Genomic DNA, 25,414 nt, shown 5'->3' on the forward strand with positions numbered 1-25,414 from the left:
GTGAAATGAAATAGAGGTAAAACCTATCAAATTCCCACATCTTACTGTGGTTGTAAGAGGTTAAATGTATATTTAGAACTGGGTATGAGAACCAATGTACTCATCTAAATAATAGACCTCTATAGATAGCACAGAACTGCTGGGTGTAATAGCGTGATCGCTAGAATCTCTAACAAATCTGATTCTAAGTCAGGAGTGAGTGCGAGGCATGAGTAGACGCTGATACAATTAGGGGCCTATGCACTAAGAGCCAATAAGCCACATATTGAGGCCTTTTCTCCAAAAAGGCCTACTGCGATTCAGTAGGCCCCGATAAGTGGCCGATAAAAGCCCTTTTCTGCATTTTTTTCAGAGAAGAAAATAAATAAAAAATCGCCAAACAAGCGGCGATAAACCACTTATCGGCAGGTTTTCAAATTTGCGCAATTTTAGTAGCCCTGATGGAGATTCTCTCAAAATCCTCCTGCCAGGAAAAGTTGGCAGGAGGGTGGCTAGAAGCTGCCGAGTAGCGGCGAGAGAGGGACTTAGAAAAAAAAAATGATTTGTATTCAAATGTATGAAGGTGTATGGTCTGAGGAGAGGACGTGTCTGTCCTGAAAGCCACGTGTTTGCATATACCTGCTCTGATGCTTTGAATACAAATCAGTCTGCTGCAGCTGCCCACGAAGTGAAGACGTCTGAATTGCTGTTGATCCACCGCTATCCATTATCCATCTTCTTTACTCCCAACCGGATGTCGTCACCCGTTTGATCGGAAGTGACATCAGACGCCATCCATCGGCGGCGAGACGGGAGTTCCAGGAGGACGGTACAGCAGGTTTACCACATGGGACCAGCACTCTACTGTCTCACGATACCTCTATGTGTACATAGATTATGTACTTATTGTAAGTACATTTCTAACCTTGTTTATGTGTGATAAATACTGTCATTGCGATCTATACCATTGGTCCGTTTTTATCTTCTATGCACATTATACCTCATCCGGACCTGAGTTTATGCCATCTGTATGATCTCCCTCTGAAGTTCCCTCTGATCTCGAGCCTACCCTTCTCCAACCTATACTGACAGTGTCAGATAACTGCCTTTTTATATTCTTCTTCTGTAAGTAGGAATTTCTATAGAGCCAAGATATTCAGTACATTCCATGATGTGTTAATATACTGCACTATTATTGTTTTATTTTTTATTTCTGGTGTGTTCCCGAAATCATCGCTCCCTTCCCACCCCGGACCAAGACTGTTTCTGTAGGGAATCTTTGCATATTCCTTGGAAGGTTGAGAAGTATTTTTTTGGTTTCACATCATTTTTTCACAGTGTTTTTATATATAACATTTGGTTTCACCACTTTTATATTGTTGTGGGTGTTTTAGCGCCGATTCAAGTCACTTGGGTTCACCAACAATATAATATATGACACAGGCACAGTGTGTGTGTGTGTGTGTGCGTGAGCAAACTACGTGCAGCTGAAATAAGAAACTGACAGGCAGAAGCTGCAAGAGGGGTCAAACAGAAATATGATTCTTGTTCCAGGACAAGCTGTACTACTGAAGCAGGCCCTGTACTTAGTTGAGGCTAGTTTCTTACCCCCAAGCCCCCAGTTGGTGAGTGTTTCACTGTGTTTATGTATTTTGTGTGTTAGCTGGCTTGCCAGAATAAACTTTCGTTGATTCAATTATTGTGTTCTGCCTGGTGATAGTGATCCCAGTGGTAAAGGTGTTAAAAGTTCTGGTCTCCTAGACCAAGGTAATGAAGGGGTTAACCAAGGTTACTAAGGTAATGAAGGGGTTAACTCCTGCTGCAATCCTCCCGGTAGGCCTAAACGCCCACACTGGGGCAACTCCACCCTTCACCCACACCCACTACCCCCAACAAACCAGACACTGGTTTACCCCTTCTTTACCGTAGTGGTTTTTTTCCATAAGAGTCAGATCGCGGATCCCATCTTACCACCCTTCAGGCGGCGAGATCAGAATGTGTGAGTTGCAGCCGTGATGTGAATCTCGGGGCTACCTAAATAGCTCGATCTGGCAATAAGATGCCAGTTTGAGCACCTGGAGCTGTCGCACAGCTTGTCTGAGCGGGAGCGCGACGATCGGGAAGAAGCCGTTTTCGAGCGCGTTTGGCAGGTTATCGGAGCTTTCTGAATAGCTACACTTGCAAACGCACTCAAAGTGCTCAAATGTGTTGATAAGCCACTTATCGAAACTACTAGAATAAACCCCTAAGCCTCATGTGCATCGAAAGTGCCAAACTTCATAACTGAAGACCACAATGACTTTGCTCTCAAAATCCCGAAAGAAATTTTTTTAATATTAAAATGAATGTGATGTGCAGACACGGTTCATTTTAGATTTACACCGTCATCTTTGTATAGAACATTGCTAGTATAATGCTTTCATTCATTTCATTTTCATGTTTATATTTTCAATGTTCCATTCAGTCAGAATAATACATCTATTTGTAATTTTTGGGGCCTCATAAACTTGCTATGACTTTGGGTCTCAGAAGGTGAAAGTCTGGATCTGCTTGGTGGCAAGACTATAGAAAAATAGGCTAAAGCGCTCCAATGCAGGTATAATATATAATGTAAGCCAAGAAAAAGAACGCTGAGACGTTCGAAACGCGTTGGATGGGTCTTTTGTCACATTAAAGTGCCCTTTTAATTAATTTTTGATTTTGGGTCCTTCCTGCTCTGTTTTTGCTAGTGCGCTTTTGTTAAAAAAAAAAAACATATTTCCTGGTGGCAAGACTAGCATGTCGCTTGCACACACACAGTGTGTTGAATTTGTGGAATAGCCTCACGGTAAGAGTAATAGAGTCCGAGAATGACAAAATGCTAGTGATAGGCACAAGGTGGTCCTAGATATGAAAGAAAGCTGAGGATCAAATACAGGGCGAGGGTTTACCACAGATTATTAGAGTCAACGGATTCTTATCTACCATCAAATTCTGTTTCAATAATCTTGCAGGTGGGAGACAAAAGGCTCACATTAGGCCAGGTCCCCGCTGTGGGGACAAGAGCCGCAACACAACAGGGACGGGCCCACTGCAAGGGGTGGCCGCCGCGCTGCGCCGCCAGTTTTTCCTGCAGACAGGAAAATTGTGCTCAATACTGGCGACGGAGCGCTAGGCCACGCCCCCCCCAGCGGTTCAACCAATGAGGGCAAACCTGCCGGGTTGCCTCATGGCTGCGCCCCCCATCACGTCCCCCTCCTGTCTTTCCCCCCGCAGACCGGGGAACTCGGCTGCATGCGCCGCCAGCCTGGCAGGTGCGCGTGCAGCACAGACAGCGGGGCCGTAGCCTTAGTCTACGAATTTCCACTCTAGTGCTATGCACAGCATTTCCTGTGATATTACTGTCGGGCTGATCCTTAAATAGGATAAAAAATTAATGTATGAAGCCAGAGAAGTAGGGAAAAAAAACTCGAAACTTTTTTATAAGTCTTCGCAGCAGCTTCATCAAACGCTGGTACCAGAAAGAAACACTTGGGGAGGATGAGCCCCTCCGAAACAATGTGTGCTGCAGAGTGTATCCAGGAATGTAGAGTCCATATACTTAATGCAAACAGCTTTGGGTGGCAAGGAGTTAATGGAGTGATGAAAACAACCTGAATTGACCCCTAGTAAAGGGATTAGCCTAGCGAGGGAAAAAGGGTTGACCGGAGCTGATCTCTCGACCGACAACGGACCCCTAGGTGTGAACCCTGCATGAATGGCTAATTACCCCTGGGAGGTTGAAAATGTAAATAATTGAATAAGAGTCACTTACTCCATGTGGTGGTCCATCCGGTTAGGCGTGCTCCAAACTGTGGGAGCAAATAGACGAAAAACCTCTCTGCAGGGAAAGATAACCAGCGGGCACTGCGAGTGAAAAAGCATGACGGCTGGACTGTGCTAATCAAAAATTGCCTTTATTAATCCATGAGCAAAAGATAAGATAAAAAGAGGGAAAAGATTGCGGTGGAGATGAGGGGCGGATTAAATTGGCCAATTAGAATCACCGCAATGGAATAAGAGTAACCAAAACCCTAGCACCACCCATATCCCCTGAAGAAGTGACGCGCAAGCGCACGAAACACGTAGGGTCAGAGTTCATAGCTACACTTGACGGGACTGACGTGAGCAGCGCGACATGCTCACATCGCACCATTAAGCAGGAAGAGGCTTCTACCTCAAGGTCCGCCCCCCAGTGTAGGAGCATCCGCCTCAGGAACGCAGGACAGCACTGGAGTGCATCCACGAACACTCCGGTGGCACCAGAGGACCAGCTAATACCTCACCGCGGTCGATAATAGTGCCTGTTTACGTCCAACATCCTGGTTTTAACCTACCGGACCAGCGGTCTCACAGTCACCCCCGCACATTAGCAATTTTATTGTTTTTAGTTGTATTAAATTAGCTTTTTTCATATATTCGGCCTTGCCAATTTGTCATATCTGTTATGTATTGTATTGTATGTCTTGTTAGTCATCTGTCAGTGTCTCTTGCATGCTAATGTCTGTTTCATGTCAATTTATCAGCATTGTTGCACTATGATCTTTTTTTGTGTTTAATTCACATATCACGGAACGCACGACCGTATCACCATCCAATCATCTGGAAGCACAGGATTAGAAGAATTTTGGACACTTCCTTCCTTTTTTGGACTTTAAAGACTCATACTTATGGATTTGCAAGGCGCCGTTTTTTTCTTTTGTTATACAGTATTTTCTGATTTGTTTCTATCAGTTTCTAACTAGGCAGCCTAGCCCACATTAGGGGTTTATTTTCCTAAATAGGTCACTTTCACCAACTTATTTTTTTACATTAGCGCTTTTTATACACCACTCTTTTCTATTAACAACCGAAGCTGCGCCAACTCCCATTGACTTGAATAGGCATTAACGCTGGATCGGGTGTGCTAACCGTTGCGTGGTGAAGTTCCTTATTCAACATGCTGAGAGGCTGCTTTCCAGGACTGGAGAAGGCTTCATCTCCATTCAAATGAATGGGAATACAGTGAATGATTTATGAACAAAAGATCCACATGTAACCATGCTGTAAAATGGTTGCAGTCATCTCTCCTGCTGACAGTAAGGCCTGGTAAGTTATGGGCATGCCAGCAGTAATCATGGAGGTTTTCCCTCACACCCTGGTGAGGTGCCCTATGTATGGATGGGAGTGGTCACAGGCTCTGACTCCCTGGTTGGTGATGTCAGAATTGTGTCAGTCCCCAGAGGATACATAAGGCACAGCACTGATCAAAAGTTAGTTCCGTCTAGTCTAGAAGTTGTCAGTTATCAGAGGAAGATCAGAGTTAGTGTATCAAAAGGACTAATGAGACTGTGACCAGGGACCTGGCACAGGTGAGGTATCCCGGCGGGGATAGGGAATCCCTACATTAGGAGGACACACCTTTCAAAGGGAAGTACGGTGAACAATGGAGGGCTGAATACACCCCATTGTGGAGGGCAGCTGGCCCACCGTACAAATAAAGATGTCTCTGATTAACAACACTCTCGTGTGCAAGTGTGGAGTTATTGCACGGAGAGGAGCACCACAGAGGAGTTCCTCGTCAGGACCATCCCCGAGTGACCGAAGGGACCCTGATGAGGTGGAGGCGCTGCACTGGATCTAGGTAGGACTCAGCACACTACCTCAGCTGCCTGTCTGGGTTGGCAAATCCCCACACACCATCATGCAGGAGACTCAGGAGTCCTGTAGCCAACAGGTGCACCACCAGACACTACACCGTAATGGGGACTGGTTAGACCACAGGGGCCAATATGAGATTGGGGGGGTCAGACTGGTCTAGAAAACCCGTTACATTTGGAGGCGCTGCTGAGAGGTAGTAGACCTGTCAACAGGACAGGCTTTTGCTAGGCACACAGGGAAACAGGGAGAAGTGTTTGCTGCCACTTTGTGCTGCGTTGGGACGGACCTAGGAGCCTGAAAGGAGTTGGGGGTTTGGAGCCGGGCTATAGCTGTCCTAGTCACCGTGAGGTAGTGCTAGTTGGTAGGATGCCAGAAGGGATAGCCTGTTAACGTGGTCAGGAATCCTGGAGAGGGTCTGTGCTAGGCTAACCAAGACAGGTAGACGCCCCAGTACTGCATGGAAGCCCCAGAGTACTCTAGCCCATTCCAGACCTCTTACCGTAGGGAGCACAGACTGGGAGGAAGGAGATACAGCAAACACTGAGAGAGTGAGCCTAGCCTGAGGTAGTGCATACACGAGTCCAGCCTACATCAGGTACACATGGTGGTGCATCAGAGAAATCTTTATTGTACCGGTGTGGTGGCTGCCCCGCAGAGAGGAGCCCCATGTACGATAACTGTTACGAGGGAATGACGACCGCAAGAATGGAGGATCCGCGCGGTGCGGATAGTCCAAAATGGCGACCGGAGGTTGATGGGGAAAGCACCTGTGGCGTGCGCCCCACTGAAGAGCAAGCTGTTGCTGACCTGTCTTTTACAAGCCTGCTCTGGAGTGGAGCGAAAGCTGTGGCCGCACCGTTTTGGTCCTGTCTAGGACAACGGGGCGCCACCCTGGAGGACTGTGTTGAGGACATTGAAATTGCGGCTGATGGAAAGGACTTACAAAATGGCGGCTCCCGCTTCCCTGGGAGACCGCGTGGGCCGATGGCAGAATATTCTGCAAATACACCCGTTGCAAGGAATTGGCCTGGAGCGGCGCCAACTGAAAAGCCCCGCCCGCATGGGGGGTATAGCGCGAAAGCTGCGGCCGCGCCTTCATGGACAGAGAGTCACTCAGCCCCAGTGCTGAGTCAACCACTTAGTCTGTGGGACCCTGCCATCATATCAACCAGGGGGAGTGGCTTCCAGTTATGCCCCGTGGGTATGAATCCCGCGGGCCTAGGAGCCGGTGCGCTGACGGCCCCACTACCAGGAGTAATTCCGGCGGCTGAAATTGTGTGCAAGAAAGAAGGATACTTTGCACGCAAGGCAGCTGAAAGACAAAGGCTGGAGTTGGCGGCAAAAGAAGGACCCCGCCCTGTTGGGGAAAAGCGCGCGGAAGCTGTGGTCGCGCCCTCTAGGACTGAAAGAGGCGCGGCCTCAATTAAAGGACATCCTATTCCCTTGTGGGACCCGCCCATAATTACTACCACTGGGGGCGGATTCCAATTGTGTCAGATGAGGGCGGAGCTGAACCCAGGAGTGGCTGACCATTCAACCCCTGTTGGTCACTCGTGTGGAACCAGCTTCCAGGACAGACCAGCATTGCGAGTAGCTCCTACCAAGACTATGGCCTGCTCCCCAGATGCGAACCGGATGGTTTCGACCCAACCCTACGCAATACCCGGTGGGGTGCTAGTGATACGCGTGGGGGGTGTGGATACAGTAGTAGGCCTCTGCCTGCAATGCCGACTGCCCGGCGGCGCCATGGGCACGGCAGCATGCTGTCCCCAGTGTGGCACTCAATATCTGTGGCCAATGCCCACCTTCATGCCCATCCAGAACAATGACCCAGGGGGGAATACGGCTATGCTGTCCGGCGAGTTCCCCGGTGCACTATGGACTAAGGGTGCGGACCCTGAGGAGTGTGACGTGGTCAGTTTGGCAACCGACCGAGAGAAGAGAAGGCGGTCGCCGCGTTCGGCGACCCCAAGTACCCTAAGTGCGGATCCCTCGGACGAGGGACCCAAAGAACCAACAAGTACCCTGGTCTGGCCGGTGACGGTGTCCGGTGGAGGAAACGGGAACAAAAGGCCCCTTACCGGAAGTGACAGTGGACGGAGTCGGGTGTCCCCGGTAGAGCCGAAACTGGATAGGCGGAGCCCAGCTGTTCTCGGGACCGGCGGATCCAGTGGCAACGGGCGATCCACGCCCAACCTGCGGACTGGTAAGGATAGCCCTTGTCCTTGCCAGACTCCGATGCCGACGCTCGAGGAGGAGAGGCCGCGTCAGGCCAGGACGGCGCACGTGGGCGCAGAGGGACTTCCGGACCTGATTGTGGAGGAAGAGATCCCGCATGGGGGTCCGTCCCAAGATGGCGACGCTTCCGCTTCCAGTGACGACGGCGTTTCCGGTAGAGCCGGCGGAACCAGCGGAAGCAGAGGACACGCATCTCAGCGATCGGGGGGTGGTTCCCGATCGAATAAGAAGAACCGGAGTACGCAGAGACCGGAGAAGGGTGAGACGCAACCGGCGATACCACTGTCCAGTGGTACGGGACAATCCAAGGAAGGCGAACGGGTCGGAACCCCGCGGCTTCCGACTGCCTATCCCTATGCCCAACCTCACGCCCTAGCTAATGCCCCTGTCCCAGTCACCTGTTCCCGGGGATCATCATCCAGTCTGGGGGTGTCGGAAGGATCTTTGGGGGTTGGTGAGAACTGGACTGGGGAAAGACTGAGCAGTTTTGATTCCGGGGAGGGCTCAAGGGGAGAAGGACAATTGGGACAGGTATCCAAATCCCGGTGGGTGCCTAAAGAGGCGGATATACCTGCTGGGGAGGACCCAAAACATGAGAGATGGTCCCGGTCCCGTTCTGCAGGGACTTCCGGGGTATGCTCCTGGGGAGGTACCAAAGAGGGAGACTCTCAGGAGTGGAACGAGAAGCCTAGGGAGACCCGTTGGTGGGCACCCTTATTCGAGGGGTATGTGGGTTGGATGGACCGCACGCGGTTTTTGCTACAAACAGATGACATTGTAGATTACTGGTGGGCTAGAGGGGAGTTCACGCCAGCAGAGAAGAAAAAGGAAATGCAATATCGGTGGCTCATGATAGACTGAAATGAAATAGAACCCATGGGCCCTGGTATATTGTCCGACTCCGTAGATCCGGATGAGCCCCTATCATGGGTGTTACCAGGGAGAGCAGGGAGCGCCAACCTAACTAGGAGTAGTAGGGCTGAAAGGGCGATCATCGCGAAATACAAGTACTCCCATGGGTTGGAGTACCCATATGTTCCTGAACACCTCATGGAGGAGATTGAGGAGAATAGGGATAGGTGGTTAAGGGAGACCATTGAGGAGTACATGGTCAACAAAGGGGGTGCCATTACTGGTAGTAAGGCAGAAGAGAGGATAGAGCACCTAATAAGGGTCTGGAGTATTGGGAGGAGTGTGTACAAGCACAGGGTAGTATACAGGCCTGAGAGGGGGTTGCCGCGTAGCTACCATGTGACTGTTCTGGACATGGGGGGTCGAGAAGTAAAGAAACCTGACCCAAGGCACTATTATTAGGGGGTACTAGTGGCATTACGCGGGCTCGTGGCTGCTGGTCAGGGCGTGCTTGGCGTGATGTGAACTGTTTCATTGTATTATGAATCTCATGTGTGATGTTCTAATAATAATGTTCCATTTTACAGTGCTTCCTGACGAAAGGTGTTCAAATTTAGGTCCCAGCCGGGGAAGGTGGGATTCACCAGGGGGAGAATGTAACCATGCTGTAAAATGGTTGCAGTCATCTCTCCTGCTGACAGTAAGGCCTGGTAAGTTATGGGCATGCCAGCAGTAATCATGGAGGTTTTCCCTCACACCCTGGTGAGGTGCCCTATGTATGGATGGGAGTGGTCACAGGCTCTGACTCCCTGGTTGGTGATGTCAGAATTGTGTCAGCCCCCAGAGGATACATAAGGCACAGCACTGATCAAAAGTTAGTTCCGTCTAGTCTAGAAGTTGTCAGTTATCAGAGGAAGATCAGAGTTAGTATATCAAAAGGACTAATGAGACTGTGACCAGGGACCTGGCACAGGTGAGGTATCCCGGCGGGGATAGGGAATCCCTACATTAGGAGGACATACCTTTCAAAGGGAAGTACGGTGAACAATGGAGGGCTGAATACACCCCATTGTGGAGGGCAGCTGGCCCACCGTACAAATAAAGATGTCTCTGATTAACAACACTCTCGTGTGCAAGTGTGGAGTTATTGCACGGAGAGGAGCACCACAGAGGAGTTCCTCGTCAGCACCATCCCCGAGTGACCGAAGGGACCCTGATGAGGTGGAGGCGCTGCACTGGATCTAGGTAGGACTCAGCACACTACCTCAGCTGCCTGTCTGGGTTGGCAAATCCCCACACACCATCATGCGGGAGACTCAGGAGTCCTGTAGCCAACAGGTGCACCACCAGACACTACACCGTAATGGGGACTGGTTAGACCACAGGGGCCAATATGAGATTGGGGGGTCAGACCGATCCAGAAAACCCGTTACACACACAAGAGATTAAAATATATTTTTCAATAGCAGAGAGTTGCAATAATCTATCGCAGGGGAGCGCAATCTTTTTTTTCCTGCGCCCCCAGCCAGCTGTGCCCCTCTCTATGCGCCCCCCTCTCTCCCCCGCCTCTTACCTTGCCTCTGGCGTCTGCGTCATGACGCCGCGTTGCCATAACGAAGCGTCTACAGAAGCAAGGTATGTGCAGTTTACAGAGGCCTTCGCAGCTTCCCCGGCACTTCATTTAAGTGCCTTTCGGGAAGTGCGCGGGACCTCTGTAAACCCTGGGCCCCCTTGGGGTGCACGCCCCCAGTTTGCACGCCCCCCAGTTTGCACACCTCTGATCGGATAATGAATGTAAATGTCTTCCAGAAAACTATTGTGTTTCTGTCCAGCACAAAAAGTTTGTTATGCGCAGAGAGTGTCTATAGCAGAGATGGGAAGCAGTGCTCTCTGGGTGTCTATAGCAGAGATGGGAAGCAATGCTCTCTGGGTGTCTGTAGCAGAGATGGGAAGCAATGCTCTCTGGGATTCTGTAGCAGAGACGGGAAGCAATGCACTCTGGGAGTCTGTAGCAGAGATGGGAAGCAATGCACTCTGGGTGTCTGTAGCAGAGATGGGAAGCAATGCTCTCTGGGAGTCTGTAGCATAGATGGGAAGCAATGCTCTCTGGGTGTCTGTAGTAGAGGGGAGATGTGATGCTCTATACCATATGTAGTAGAGGGGAGATGAGATGCTCTATACCATATGTAGTAGAGAGGAGATGAAATGCACTATCTGTAGTAGAAGTGAGATATGGATGCTCTATCTGTAGTAGAGGGGAGATGTGATGCTCTATATGTAGTAGAGAGGAGATGGGATGCTGTGTCTGTAGTAGAGGGGAGATGCTCTGTCTCTAGTAGTGGTGAGATGCAATGCTCTGTCTGTAGTATAGGGGAGATGTGCTGCCCTATGTATAGTAGAGACGATACGTGATGCTGTGCCTGTAGTAGAGTGGAGATGTGATTCTCTATATGTAGTAGAGAGGAGATGAGATGCACTATATCGTATGTAGTAGTGGTGAGATGCTCTATCTGTAGTAGAGGTGAAATGTGATGCTCAACATGTGAATTATTGCAAGTTCCTTTATTGCTCACCTCGCACATGGGGGCTCTGGCCTTGGACAGATATTGGCTGAAGTGCTCAACTTTATCACAGACACTGTGCATGAAGTCTGACCCGGAGATCCAGAGACGTGAAGGAATCTGCAGGAAAAGGGGCTGGAACCACAAAACAAGAGCATGTGTATCACCGTGATGCCATCGCTCTGCTAACTGCACGGGCTGCAAATACTCTGTGTACACTGGAACATGTGAGGCTCTGAGCTCACTATGCTGCAAATACTCCTTGTACAGTGGAACATGCCAGGCTCTGAGCTCACTATGCTGCCCGGGTAGGTCACACTGTGGTACTGGCTCTTCTCAATATAACATGTGTAGCTTTATCCAACTATAAATATGCTCCTCTCCTAATAAACTGTACACTTGCTAGATCTCTTAATCTACCTGCTCATAAAAAGACACCACTATCTTTCACTCTAATTCTGCCTCCTTATAAAAGGTGTCCTCTTATACTGCCCTTTTTCGTTCCTCCAACTGTCCTCTTACCTTGCACCTCACAACTGGAACAATCTACCGGAGACTCTCACAGCCGCCACCAGTCAAAATTCTTTCAAAACTAAGGCTGAAGTCCCAGTGCCTCGTCGTGCGCTGCCCAATCAGAGTGGGCCCAATACCTACCTCGGCGAGCATTTGGCGTTGTACTGCAAGTTTTCACAAATACAAAAAAATAGTATTTGGAACTTTCGTTGGAGGCGTGGCCACGCTCCCGCTTCAGCCAATGAGGGCGAACCAGCCATGTGAGGTCATGGCCATGCCCCCTCCCGGCGCAATCTCTCCCTCTCTCCCAAGACCACAGATCGCGGTGAAGTGCTGTGCACGCGCCGCCAGCCCGCCGGGTGCGCGCGCTACAGTGCTGACTGAGACCGCAGCCTCAAGCTGTCTCACATTTTAATCGGCTCTGTAACAGTTACATACGCCTATAATATATACTATCTCTTACTGTGCATGCAATGTCTTGTATATAATGTATAACCCTGCTCACTTAATGTAACTATGTATTTGTCATCATAACTCTATGCCCAGGACATACTTTAAAACGAGAGGTAACTCTCAATGCATTACTTCCTGGTAAAACATTTTTATAAATATGCAGCTACTGCATCTTTCACTCTAATCTTCTCTGATTAAGGAGGGGACTTACTAACAGACAGGCCAGGGTGTACAAAGACTTCTGGAACAACAAGTGGTTCTTTAAGACGCGTTGTTGAGAAGACATGGTCTAGCATCCTATATATAAATGAGCTACTGTAATTATTAAGTAGGTACTCTGGAAGACCTACAGTACAGTACATTTCTAAAAAAAAAATGCATTAATACCATATAATTAATGTAAACCATTGGAAATGTATGTCCAATAATTTATATGCGAGTCTGTGATGATTTATATGATATTTTAACACATTAATCTTAATTGAATAAATATGATAAAAATGGATGGTACTTTTTTGTATATTGTATGTAAAATATAAGTATGTACAGTTGTGTGAAAAATAAAGTACACACTTTGAATTCTATGGTTTTACAATAACAATAATTTGTTCCTTAGCAGGTCTTAAAATTAGGTAAATACAACCTCAGATGAACAACAACACATGATATTTTACACCGTGTCATGATTTATTTAATAAAAATAAAGCCAAAATGGAGAAACTATGTGTGAAAAACTAAGTTCACCCTTACTGCTTCCAGGGAGATTGAGTGGCTCAGTGAGAAACGACACTGACTGGCACTGAGAGTTTGAAGCAGGGGAGCCTGGTTCAATTCCCGGGGTTGGCTCCTTGTGACCTTGGGCAAGTCACTTTATCTCCCTGTGCCTCAGGCACCAAAAACATAGATTGTAAGCTCCATGGGGCAGGGACCTGTGCCTGCAAAATGTCTCTGTAAAGAGCTGCGTACAACTAGCAGCGCTATACAAGAACATGCTATTATTATTATTATTATTAGAATTAAGATGCTACAGTAAGTAGCAGACATGTGCTGCTAATCAAATGCCCTTGATTAATTGATTATCAGCAAGAGTGACCACCCCTATAGAAGCTGACGTTTTAGCAGTTTGCGGTCTGGAGCATTCAGGTGTGTGTTAACACAATGCCAAGGAGGAAAGACAACAGCAATGATCTTAGAGAAGCAATTGTTGCTGCCCATCAATCTGGGAAGGGTTATAAAGCCATCTCCAAACAATTTAAAGTCCATCATTCTACAGTGAGAAAGATTATTCAAAAGTGAAAAACATTCAAGACAGTTGCTAATCTTCCTAGGAGTGGACGTCCCAGCAAATTCACCCCAAGGTCAGACCGTGCAATGCTCAGAGAAAATGCAAAAAAAAAAAACAAGTGTTACATCTCAGACTCTACAGGCCTTAGCATGTTAAATGTTAAAGTTCATGACAGTACAATTAGAAAAAGACTGAACAAGTATGGTTTGTTTGGAAGGGTTGCCAGGAGAAAGCCTCTTCTCTCTAAAAAGAACATGGCAGCAAGGCTTAGGTTTGCAAAGTTGCATCTGAACAAACCACAAGACTTCTGGAACAATGTACTTTGGCCAGACAAGACCAAAGTGGAGATGTTTGGCCATAATGCACAACGTCACATTTGGTGAAAACCAAACACAGCATATCAGCACAAACACCTCATACCAACTGTCAAGCACGGTGGTGGAGGGGTGATGATTTGGGCTTGTTTGGCAGCCATAGGACCTGGGAACCTTGCAGTCATTGAGTGGACCATGAACTCCTCTATATACCAAAGTATTCTAGAGTCAAATGTCAGGCCATCTGTCCAACAGCTAAAGCTTGGCCGAAATTGGGCCATGCAACAGGAAAATGATCCCAAGCACACCAGCAAATCTACAACAGGATGGCTGAAAAAGAAAAGAATCAAGGTGTTGCAATGGCCCAGTCAGTCAAAGTCCAGACCTCAACCCGATTGAAATGCTGTGGCTGGACCTTAAGAGAGCTGTGCATAAACAAATGCCCACAAACCTCAATTAACTGAAGCAACGTTGTAAAGAAGAGTGGGCCAAAATTCCTCCACAGCGATGTGAGAGACTGATAAAGTCATACAGAAAACAGTTACTTCAAGTTATTGCTGCTAAAGGTGGTTCTACAAGCTATTGAATATAGCTATTGAATATATTGAATATAAGCTATTGAATATATTGAACTAAGGTATACTTCGTTTTTCACACATGGCTTCTCCATTTTGGCTTTATCTTTGTTATATAAATCATGACATGGTGTAATATGTCATGTGTTGTTGTTCATCTGAGGTTGTATTTACCTAATTTTAAGACCTGCTAAGGAACAGATGATTATTATTATGTCCTGATATGTAAAACCATAGAATTCAAAGAGGCTGTACTTTCTTTTTCACACCACTGTAAGTAAATATGCAACACAAGTACAATAGTTTAGTATATATTTAAGGTTACATAACCCAATCATCATAAGCGCAAATAAAAATGATTAGGTATACATTTCCATTGGTTTCCATTATGTCAAAGGTGGTAATCCAGTTTGGAGACAATCTCGTTCTTTCAGAGTGCCTACTTCATGCAGGTCGCCTGGAAGACGCTTTCAGGAAGGCGTCTTGCAGCTACAGTATATAACTGCATTCCTACAAGACGCCGTCCAATTTCCATAATACAACTGGTAGTAAATTACTACACTGTCGTGGATCCAGCTTTGAGACACCAGGGTCAGCAGAGGGTGAGCACCAAGAAGGAAAAACATCTGTAATACTCATTTCTGTTAGCAGTAGTGTGCCATTTGTAATTACCTCTTTTATAATGCAGCTGGTAGTAAATACTGCTGTATGACTTATTTCCGACGGCATCGGAGAGGTTTGCCGTACCACATCTCCACATAAATTTACTAACGTTTCTTATTAGAGTTTCATTTCCAGATGACTATATGCTGAACATTGAATTACAAGTAACATTGTGCTTGTACCACACTTGGATTACTGTACTTTTATTTTATTTATTTATAAAATATTTTACCAGGTAGTAATACATTGAGAGTCACCTCTCGTTTTCAAGTATGTCCTGGGCATAGAGTTAAGACAACTAATACATGGTTACAAATACAGTTACATAAGTGAACAGGATATATACATTATATACAAGACATTGCATGCACAGTTAGAGAAAATATATATTATGGGCGTACTGTATGTAACAGTTACAGACCAGGTTAAAATGTGAGACAGCTTTACTTTTGAAAGAACTTAGACTGGTGGTGGATGTGTGAGTCTCCGGTAGATCATTCCAGTTTTGGGGTGCACGTTAAGAGAAGGAGGAGCAACCGGATACTTTGCTCAGCTTTGGAACCATGAACAGTCTTTTGGAGTCAGATCTCAGATGATAAGTGCTGCATGTGGTAGGGGTGAGTAGCTTGTTCAGATACATGGGTAGCTTGCCCAGAAAGTATTTGAAGGCAAGACAGGAAAGATGAACTTTGCGCCTAGACTCGAGTGATGACAAATCTAGCTCTTTGAGGATTTCGCAGTGATGTGTGTTGTAGTTGCATTGGAGGACAAAACGGCATATTGAATTGTAGAGAGTATCAAGTTTGCTAAGGTGGGTTTGGGGTGCCGAGCCATAAACTATGTCTCCATAGTCGATAATTGGCATTAGCATCTGCTGTGTGATACGCTTTCTGACCAGCAGACTTAGGGAGGATTTGTTCCTGTATAGTACGCCTAGTTTGGCATACGTTTTGGATGTCAGGGTATCAATGTCCATCCCGAATGTTAAATGGGAGTCAAAGCATATGCCCAAGTATTTAAAACTAGTAACAGGAGTTAGGGTGGTGTTAGCATTGGTTCTGATCTGGAGCTAAGTCATTGGAAGTTTAAAAAATGTAGCCTTGATCCCAAATACCATTGTTACTGTCTTGTCAGTGTTTAAAAACAGTTTGTTTTGTGAAATCCAGTTTTCAAGTCTCAAAAAGTGAGATTGAAGTATGTGTTCAAGGTCGCAGGGGCTAGAGCTGTGTGCATATAAGACTGTGTCATCTGCATACATGTGTATTGAAGCTCCCTTACAAGCTATAGGAAGATCATTGGTGAACACTGAGAAGAGTAGGGGCCCCAGAACAGAGCCTTGTGGGACACCACAGGTGATATCCAAGGGGTTGGAGTTAGAGCCTGAGATGGACACCGGTTGGGATCTACCTGATAGGAATGAAACCAGTTTAAAGCATGCTTCCCTATTCCAGAGCACTGGAATTTGTTAAGCAGGATAACATGATTAACAGTATCAAAAGCCTTTGCTAAATATAGGAATATTGCACCAGTGAGCTGTCCCCGTTCCATTCCACACTGGATCTCATTGCAAACTTTTAGCAGGGTAGTTACTGTGGAGTGTTTGGGGCGAAAGCCAGATTGGAATTGGCTATGGAAATTTGTCTTGGTATAGTAATCGCTTAATTGGGAGTGAACACATTTTTCCATGACTTTGGATAGTATTGGGAGACGAGAGATTGGCCTGTAGTTTGAGACAGTGTCTTTGTCCCCACTTTTGAAGATTGGGAAAACTCTGGCAGTTTTCCAGGTCATAGGGATATGGCCTGCCGACAGGATAGAGTTGATTATGAGCAGGGGTACCTGCAGTTCTGTCTGCAGCTCATCCAGAAGGAGGTGGCAGGCTTTCTTCTGTGTCTTTTCCAGTGAGGTTCGCAGACAGGGCGCTGGTTTCCGGAATACCGGACTAACAGAGCCCTCTGGCTGCAGGTATGAGATGGAAGATCTACAGAAAGTAAAAATCACACAGGATTAGACAAAACTGGACCTGTTCTGCATACACATTATTATTATTTTTTTTTCCTTTCAAATGCACATCAAAAGTCACTGCAAAACAAAATAAACCTGCCTTTAGTTCTAAAAAAAAAAAAAATACAAGAATAGAGCATTCACTGGTAATGTTTTAAATTGTTAGGATGTAGTTTCAAGTTATTGGAACAAATTTATTTTGAATCCTCTTTGTGAATAAAATAAACAGGATTGTCATAATGGCCAACACTATTAGATTACAAGAAACCTGTTTCATTTAACCTACTCTCATGCAGTAGTTAAACAGCATATCCGAACAAGCTCCTCACCCCTACCACATGCAGCGCTTATCATCTGAGATCTGACTCCAAAAGACTGTTCATGGTCCCAAGGCTCAATAAAGTATCCGGCCGCTCCTCCTTCTCTTACCGTGCACCCCAAAACTGGAACAACCTACCAGATACTCTCACATCCACCACCAGTTTAAGTTCTTTCAAAACCAAAGCTGTCTGACATTTTAACCTGGTCTGTAACTACTACATACTGTACGTCGCTAATATATATTATCTCTAACTGTGCCTGCTATATCTTGTATATAATGTATACCCTGTTCACTTATGTAACTGTATTTGTAACCATGTATTATTTGTCATCTTAACTCTGTACCCAGGACATACTTGAAAACGAGAGGTAACTCTCAATGTATTACTTCCTGGTAAAATATTTTATAAATAAATACAAGGACTCTGGGTAATTACATGCAAATGAGCACAGTGAGTGTGTCGTTTCTTTAGCTTTGTATCCTTTTTAAAACAAGGGTGTTTCCCTAGAGGAGCAGTTCACAACCTTTTTTACATTGTACACCCCTGCTAAAAAAAAAATATTGGTTTCGAGAACCACTAATTATTAAATATTATTGCCTACTAATCAGACTATTAGTAACAAAAGTGTTGGACCAATCCCAGGCGTGGGTGTAGCTGCCTCTCAGTGAAGTGATTCAGTTTCTCACTGGAATATCGAGACTACCACATGAAGATCACCAACTGCCGGCGCCCCCCTCCGCCACCCACACTTGTCACTACCTGTCCCCACATGTCCTCCACTGTCCTTCCATGTTTCCCCCCTTTGTCACCACCCTCTCACAACTGTCACCCCTCTCTCCCCCCTCCAACTTATTCTCTGTGTCAGTGTATAGTGCAGTCTGGTTACATACTCTGTTATTCGTTAAAATCAATAGGAGTTTCTACGCAATAATGGTCCTATCAGCCCTATCGCACTTTAATGAAGAAGACCCCATGTGGGAAGTGGTTAGGATTAAGGAGTTGGGGGTTGAGGTTAGGTCATCCAGGTGGCCAGGTCTTACCTCAGAGCAGTGCAGCCATTGATTGTTGCCAGTAGGTAGGGCTTATAAAATGTTGGGGATGTACGGTCCTTCATATGTTCAATACCATATTTTACCAGTGCCTCTCGTAACCTGGGGAATGGGAAGGGTTAAGAAAAGATACGAATGGCAGTGTTACCAAGGCTTGATGGTCGGGACTCTCTAGAGCAGAGTTGGCCAACTCCAGTCCTCAAGGGCCACCAACAGGTTGCACGCGCAGAAGCAAGAGGACACGCGTGCAGAAGCAGGGGGACACGCGTGCAGAAGCAAGGGGACACGCGTGCAGAAGCAGGGGGACATGCGTGCAGAAGAAGGGGACACGCGTGCAGAAGCAAGGGGACGCGTACAAAAGCAAGGGGACGCGTACAAAAGCAAGGGGACATGCATGCAGAAGGGGACACACACACAACCCTCTAAAAAAATAAAGGCAATCTGCAATGAAAAAGAGCCATTTTGAATATTAGGTAATCGCTGGTACATTTTAAAAGGGAAATGTTAAAACAGTAAGCATGTCCTAAGTGAAACTTCTTTGTGTTTTGTCACTGATATTGTATTTTGATTTTGATGTTTTTGATTGTAATTGAGGATCTTTTTTTCCCCAACATCTCACACCTAAAATAATTTTTAAATCCTTGGCTATAGCACCTCAGGAGGAGACATGAGGATTGGAAAATATAGGGTCTGTTTGTTAAAGATTCAGTCCCACCCGAGACAGAAATATACCAATGGCATATATATATACACACACACATATATATATACACACGTACAAACACACACCAATGGCTGTGACATGTTCAGGTGGTTAAATCTGGATAATTGTCCGATATTTGTTTCATTGCTTGCTATATGAGATTGCACCTTTAAAGGGGCAATCCCTCGTAGGCACAAAGTGTATGAATAGCAGTGATATATTTAGGGTTACATCTGTGTGGCTGATGCCTTTTTTTAAACCAAAATCTGACCCCAAAACGTATTTTAAAATCATTTTTCAAAGTTAGTTTGTAAACATAGATGAGATGAGACTTGGGAGGGGTTGGATTTCTTTTGGCTGCTCCCTTTTATTCTGATATCGCAGTGTTTTCAACAAGCATTTGCACCCAGCAATGACAGAGCGGGGGGAGGGGGGGAGAGAATGACAGAGAGATAGGCGGGGGCGAATGACAGAGAAAGAGGGGGAGAAAATGACAGAGAGAGGGGGGAGCAAATGACAGAGAGAGGGGGGAGTGAGAGAGAGATGGGAGAAAGGGAGAGGGTAGAGAGAATGAGGGCTGGTCTATAATGCGCACGCTTGCTACGCCGTGCGTGCGCATGGCAGTTTTAGTTGGCTGAGGTTAGTCAGCCTTTCTATAATGGTGCCACGCACGGGCACGGAATTGTGCGTAGAACCAGCTGACAGGGGGAAGATGAGTAAAATAAAGAATTTGCGCCTCTCGCTGAAATGTATGTATACTGTAGTGCCGACGGTTATTCTAACACAAACCAGTGGCAATCGGCAAAAAGACCCAGGTATATGCTGGGTACATGCTGGGTACATGCTGGGTCTAGTTTAAGGCAAGTTTAAGGCATTTCTGCATTGACTAATGGCCCATCAGATTAACAGCGGGGGTCCCCGGCAGTCCCATTCAAACTGAATGGGACTGCCAGGGACCCCTGCTTTGTTAATCCGATGGGTCATTAGTCAATGCAGAAATGCCTTAAACTAGTCAGGTTACACCCAGCATGTACCCAGCATGTAACCGGGCTAGATCAAAGAGCAGAAGCTCGAAACGCGTTGGTGGGGGCCCTAGGGCTCGTTTTTGTGTACCATGCTCTGATCCATTAAACCTTTTTATTGGGAACACACTCTCTAGCAATTTTTTCCTGTAGTGCTCCATCTCTCCTTGTCGAACCGCGCTAGATTAAGGCAAGCTTTAGAATACTCGTTGTCTCGTTTATATGTGTGTGTATGTGTATGTATGTATGTACAATGTTAATAAATTATTTAATTTAATTTATTTAAAACATATTTATAACACACACACACATACACACACACACTACCTTTCCAGCCTGTCGCACAGACTCTATACACACAATAAGTGTGCGTCACGTGCACGCGCATTCGCACAGGCACGCACGCGCGCACACACTATAGAATGGCCCAGAGAGAGGGAGAGAGAAGGGGAGAGTGACAGGGAGAGGGGGGAACGAGAATGACAGAGAGTGGGGAGAATGAAGGGGGAGAGAGAATGACGGGGAGGAGTGTGTATGAATGTTAGAAAAAATCTATTAGGTATAACATTTTAACTTATCAGTTAAATCGATACAACATTTGAGAAAGTTAATTGTGTGTGCGGCAGGGGGGTGAGGGGGGAGCACAAGCTGAAACTTCGCCTAGGACACCAAATACCTTTGCACCAGCCCTGCCTTGAGAAGTACAACCACTTGGAGTGCATGCCCTAATTTTTGAGACTGAAAGCAATATAAAAATTGCAGCCACATGCAACTGAAAACGAGGACTGATGCCACATTTTGGCCACAGAATAACTGTAGTAGATTACAGCACAATTACGCTGAGTTCCATAATAAAGCAAAGTGACCATATTTTTCAACATCAACTGATGTCCTCAAGAGAACAAAAGGATCGGATTAATATCAAAGTTCCTCATTTGTTCACTTTTACTAGAACACATGCATAGTCCGTTCTGCTCCTAATAAAAGCCATCAACAGTGATAGTATATATTTCTGGGTCACACCTCTAGGGGAGGTTGTTTAGTAATTAATAATAAATTGGTGGGGTGATGGCCATGGACATGACTTCCATCCTCACTTACCATACCAAGCAGTTATCCATTTCCTGCATTGCTGCACTTCTTACCCGGCTCTCCAGGGACACGCACAGGACTGAGGCCACCTGCACATTCTCAGCCAGCATCTGATAGAGGAGAAAGATACATTTGCGTAGATGAAATAGCCTGCATCATCTCGTTGAGGGACATTTTGGAGCAGTTGGAGTTAGTCTGGGGTCAGTATAGCAAAGCACAAGAGAGACTAAGTCAGTTTAAGGAGTCATAGGAGCTTGCATGTCCTGATCAGTGTGACTGGTTGATATCAAGTGCTGGTTGTATTAAGTTTAGTACTGGATAGTATGTTCCGATATGATATATGTGCAAGAGAGTATGAGGTGTCAACAGCACAGATGTGGAGTTAATATGGGCCTCTCTAACTTTAGTCAGTATCAGCAAAGGGCCGTAAGACATGGATTACTATCAAGCAGGTTAAGTCGGTGACGGGTTGGTATGTAGGGCACTGAACTACTATGAGGCAGTGATAATTATTACGAGACCAGTAAAATATAGCATCAGTCATTGGATTAGTATAGTACAATTGGTGGTGTGGGTAGTAAGGGGTCATTTATAAGTCAGAGAAGGGCTGTATAGAGATGTGTGCGACAGTATGAGGTCTTATAAAACAGTGTGAATCAGTATGAATAGTGCGAGTCAGTATGCCACAGTATTGGGCAGATACTAGAGGGCAGCAACTTGGAAGATGTGGTATATGGTCAGTGTGGGACAGGGAGCCATTATAGGAGAGTAAGTCAACATGGGTAGTATATCTTCCCAAATGAAGTCCTCTATGGCGCTGGAATCCTGGAATCTTCTTATCTCTCCGTCGAATATACAGGAAAAAATATAACAATAAAAGGGCTTCAATAGGTATAGAAATTCTTGAATACCTATCACCACCTAATTGTGATGTCTGGATCTTATACTATATTAGTGAAAGCACTGTATGTTTGCCTGCCTGGATGTCCGGTGTCCCTAGCGGCAATCTCATTGGTCCCTTGGGCCGCCCGCCCCCGCACACCTCTCATTGGCCTCACACACTCACACCACCCCCTTGGCCCGCCCCTGAGGCGGAGTGACGGGCCAAAGGTCCACAAAAAAAAAAAAAAAAAAAAAAAAACACACACACACACACACACACACACACACACACACACCCCCCCCCTACCCCCAAGCTCACACACACCTCACCCCCCCCCAAGCTTACCCCCCCCCCCCAAGCTCACACCCCCCCCCCAAGCTCACACCCCCCCCCCCCAAGCTCACACCCCGGCGCCGCTACAGTCAGCGGGGGAGCGGAGCGAGCGCCCGGGACACACGCGGGGGAGCGGCCACAACACGCTGCCTCCCGCCTCACATCCACGTGGGAGCGGCCGGATGGGTGAGGCAGCATACCCACGGGCCTCGCCGCACGCTCCTCGGCACCGGCTCACCTCTCCCACCCCCCTCACAGCAAAGACCAGCCTACCCGGCGCCGCCTGCAACGCTCCTCGGCACCGCCGCCTCACCTCGAGCCGGAGGCCAGCGGGGGGGCTCCCGCCCTGCAGGAGGCCTCACCTCGAGCGGGGGGGCTCCCGCCCTGCAGGAGGCCTCACCTCGAGCCGGAGGGCAGCGGGGGGGCTCCCGCCCTGCAGGAGGCCTCACCTCGAGCCGGAGGCAGCGGGGGGGCTCCCGCCCTGCAGGAGGCCTCACCTCGAGGAACATGCTGCCGACTGCAAGGTAAGCAGCTCTCCCCCCACACCCCCCCATTCCTTCATTGCCAGCCTCAACCCTCCATACACACACACACACACTATATATATATATATATATATATATATATATATATATATATATATATATATATATATACATACACATACACATACACATACACAGAGACACACACACACACACACACATGTAGGCACACACACACACACACACACACACACATGTAGGCACACACACACGTCCACAGACACACACATGTAGACACACACACACATGTAGACAGACACACACACACGTAGACAGACACACACGCACACACACACACACACACACACCTATACAGACACACGTATACACACACACACGTATACACACAGGCACACGTAGACACACAGACACACGTAGACACAAAGAAACACGTAGACACACAGACACACAGACACACCTATACACACAGACACACACCTATACACACACACACACCTATACACACCTATACACACAGACACACACGTATACACACAGACACACACGTATACACACAGACACACACGTATACACACAGACACACACGTATACACACAGACACACACGTATACACACAGACACACACGTTTACACACACACACACACGTACACACACGTATACACACACACACACACACGTAGACACACACACACGTACAAACACACACGTACAAACACACACGTAGACACACGTGTACACACACACACGTAGACACACACACAGACGTAGACACACACACACGTATACGCACACACACGTAGACACACACACACACACGTAGAGACACATACACACGTATACGCACACACACGTATACACACATACACGTAGACACACACGTATACACACGCACGTAGACACACACACATGTACACGTAGACACACACACACATGTACACGTAGACACGTACACACACACACATGTACACGTATACTCACACACATGTACACGTACACACACACATGGAGACATACACACACACATGGAGACATACACACACGCACATGTACACACACACACACACACACACATGTATACATACACATAATGTATACACACACACATGTATACACACACACATGTATACACACACATGTATACACACACACACACACACACACATACACACGTGTATACACACACAAACATGTATACACACAAATGTACACACACACATGTATACACACACACACACATACTATGTATACACACAAACATGTATACACACGTGTATACACACGTGTATACACATGTGTATATACACATGTGTATACACACACATGGAGACATACACACACGCACATGTACACATACTGTATACACACACACATGTATACACACACACACACACGTGTATACACACACATGTATACACACACGTATACACACACACAAACATGTATACACACACACAAACATGTATACACACACACAAATGTACACACACACAAATGTACACACACACACATGTACACACACACACACACACACATACTATGTATACACACAAACATGTATAGACACACACAAACATGTATACACACATGTGTATACACATGTGTATACACACATGTGTATACACACACGTACACATGTATACACACACACACAATATATACATACACACAATGTCTACACACACATGTGTATACACGTCTATACACACATGTGTATACACACACATGTGTATACACACACGTATACACACACGTATACACACACACACACGTACACATGTATACACACACACATACAATGTATACACACAAACATGTATACACACACACAAACATGTATACACACACACGTGTATACACACACACGTGTGTATACACACACACGTATACACACACACACTATCCCCAGCAAAACCACATCAGCACACCGCTATCCCATGCCCCCCCAGCACACTGGCATTCTCGGCTCCCCGCCATTCCCAGCCCCCATCAACACCATCAGCACCCACACATCGGCACCTTTGCACCTCCCCCATCGGCACACCCACATCCGCACCCCCACATCCGCACCCCCACATCAGCACCAAACCCTCCAAAATCAGCACACCGATACAATCACCATCAGTACAGCCACAGCAGCACTACCACCGCACATGGGCCGCGTTGACCACTCCTCACCCAAATGCCACACCCACACCACAAACATCCCGGGCAACGCCGGGGCTCTCAGCTAGTATTATATATGCGGCAGTGTAAGTGCTGTGCGATAATGGTGAAAGACAGGGTTGCAGACCTGTCTAAGACATGCAAATGAACATACAGTAATATTTCCATTTGCTATATATATATATATATATATATATATATATATATATATATATATATATATATATATATATATATATATATA

General features: G+C 46.5%; 1 protein-coding gene across 1 annotated transcript in view; it reads right to left on the minus strand.

Annotated features, from left to right (window-relative positions):
* The window catches only part of EXOC3L1 (exocyst complex component 3 like 1), a 116,788-nt gene that overhangs the window by 42,578 nt on the left and 48,796 nt on the right, over window positions 1-25,414 (minus strand). Inside the window, exons 7-10 of the mRNA XM_075577061.1 lie at window positions 21,294-21,394; window positions 18,459-18,569; window positions 16,931-17,072; window positions 11,301-11,423 (exon numbers count right to left, since the gene is read on the minus strand). Coding sequence (XP_075433176.1) covers window positions 11,301-11,423; window positions 16,931-17,072; window positions 18,459-18,569; window positions 21,294-21,394 — 477 coding nt within the window. The remainder of the gene's footprint in view (window positions 1-11,300; window positions 11,424-16,930; window positions 17,073-18,458; window positions 18,570-21,293; window positions 21,395-25,414) is intronic.

This window comes from Ascaphus truei, chromosome 19 (assembly GCF_040206685.1).
Source record: "Ascaphus truei isolate aAscTru1 chromosome 19, aAscTru1.hap1, whole genome shotgun sequence".
NCBI lineage: Eukaryota > Metazoa > Chordata > Amphibia > Anura > Ascaphidae > Ascaphus > Ascaphus truei.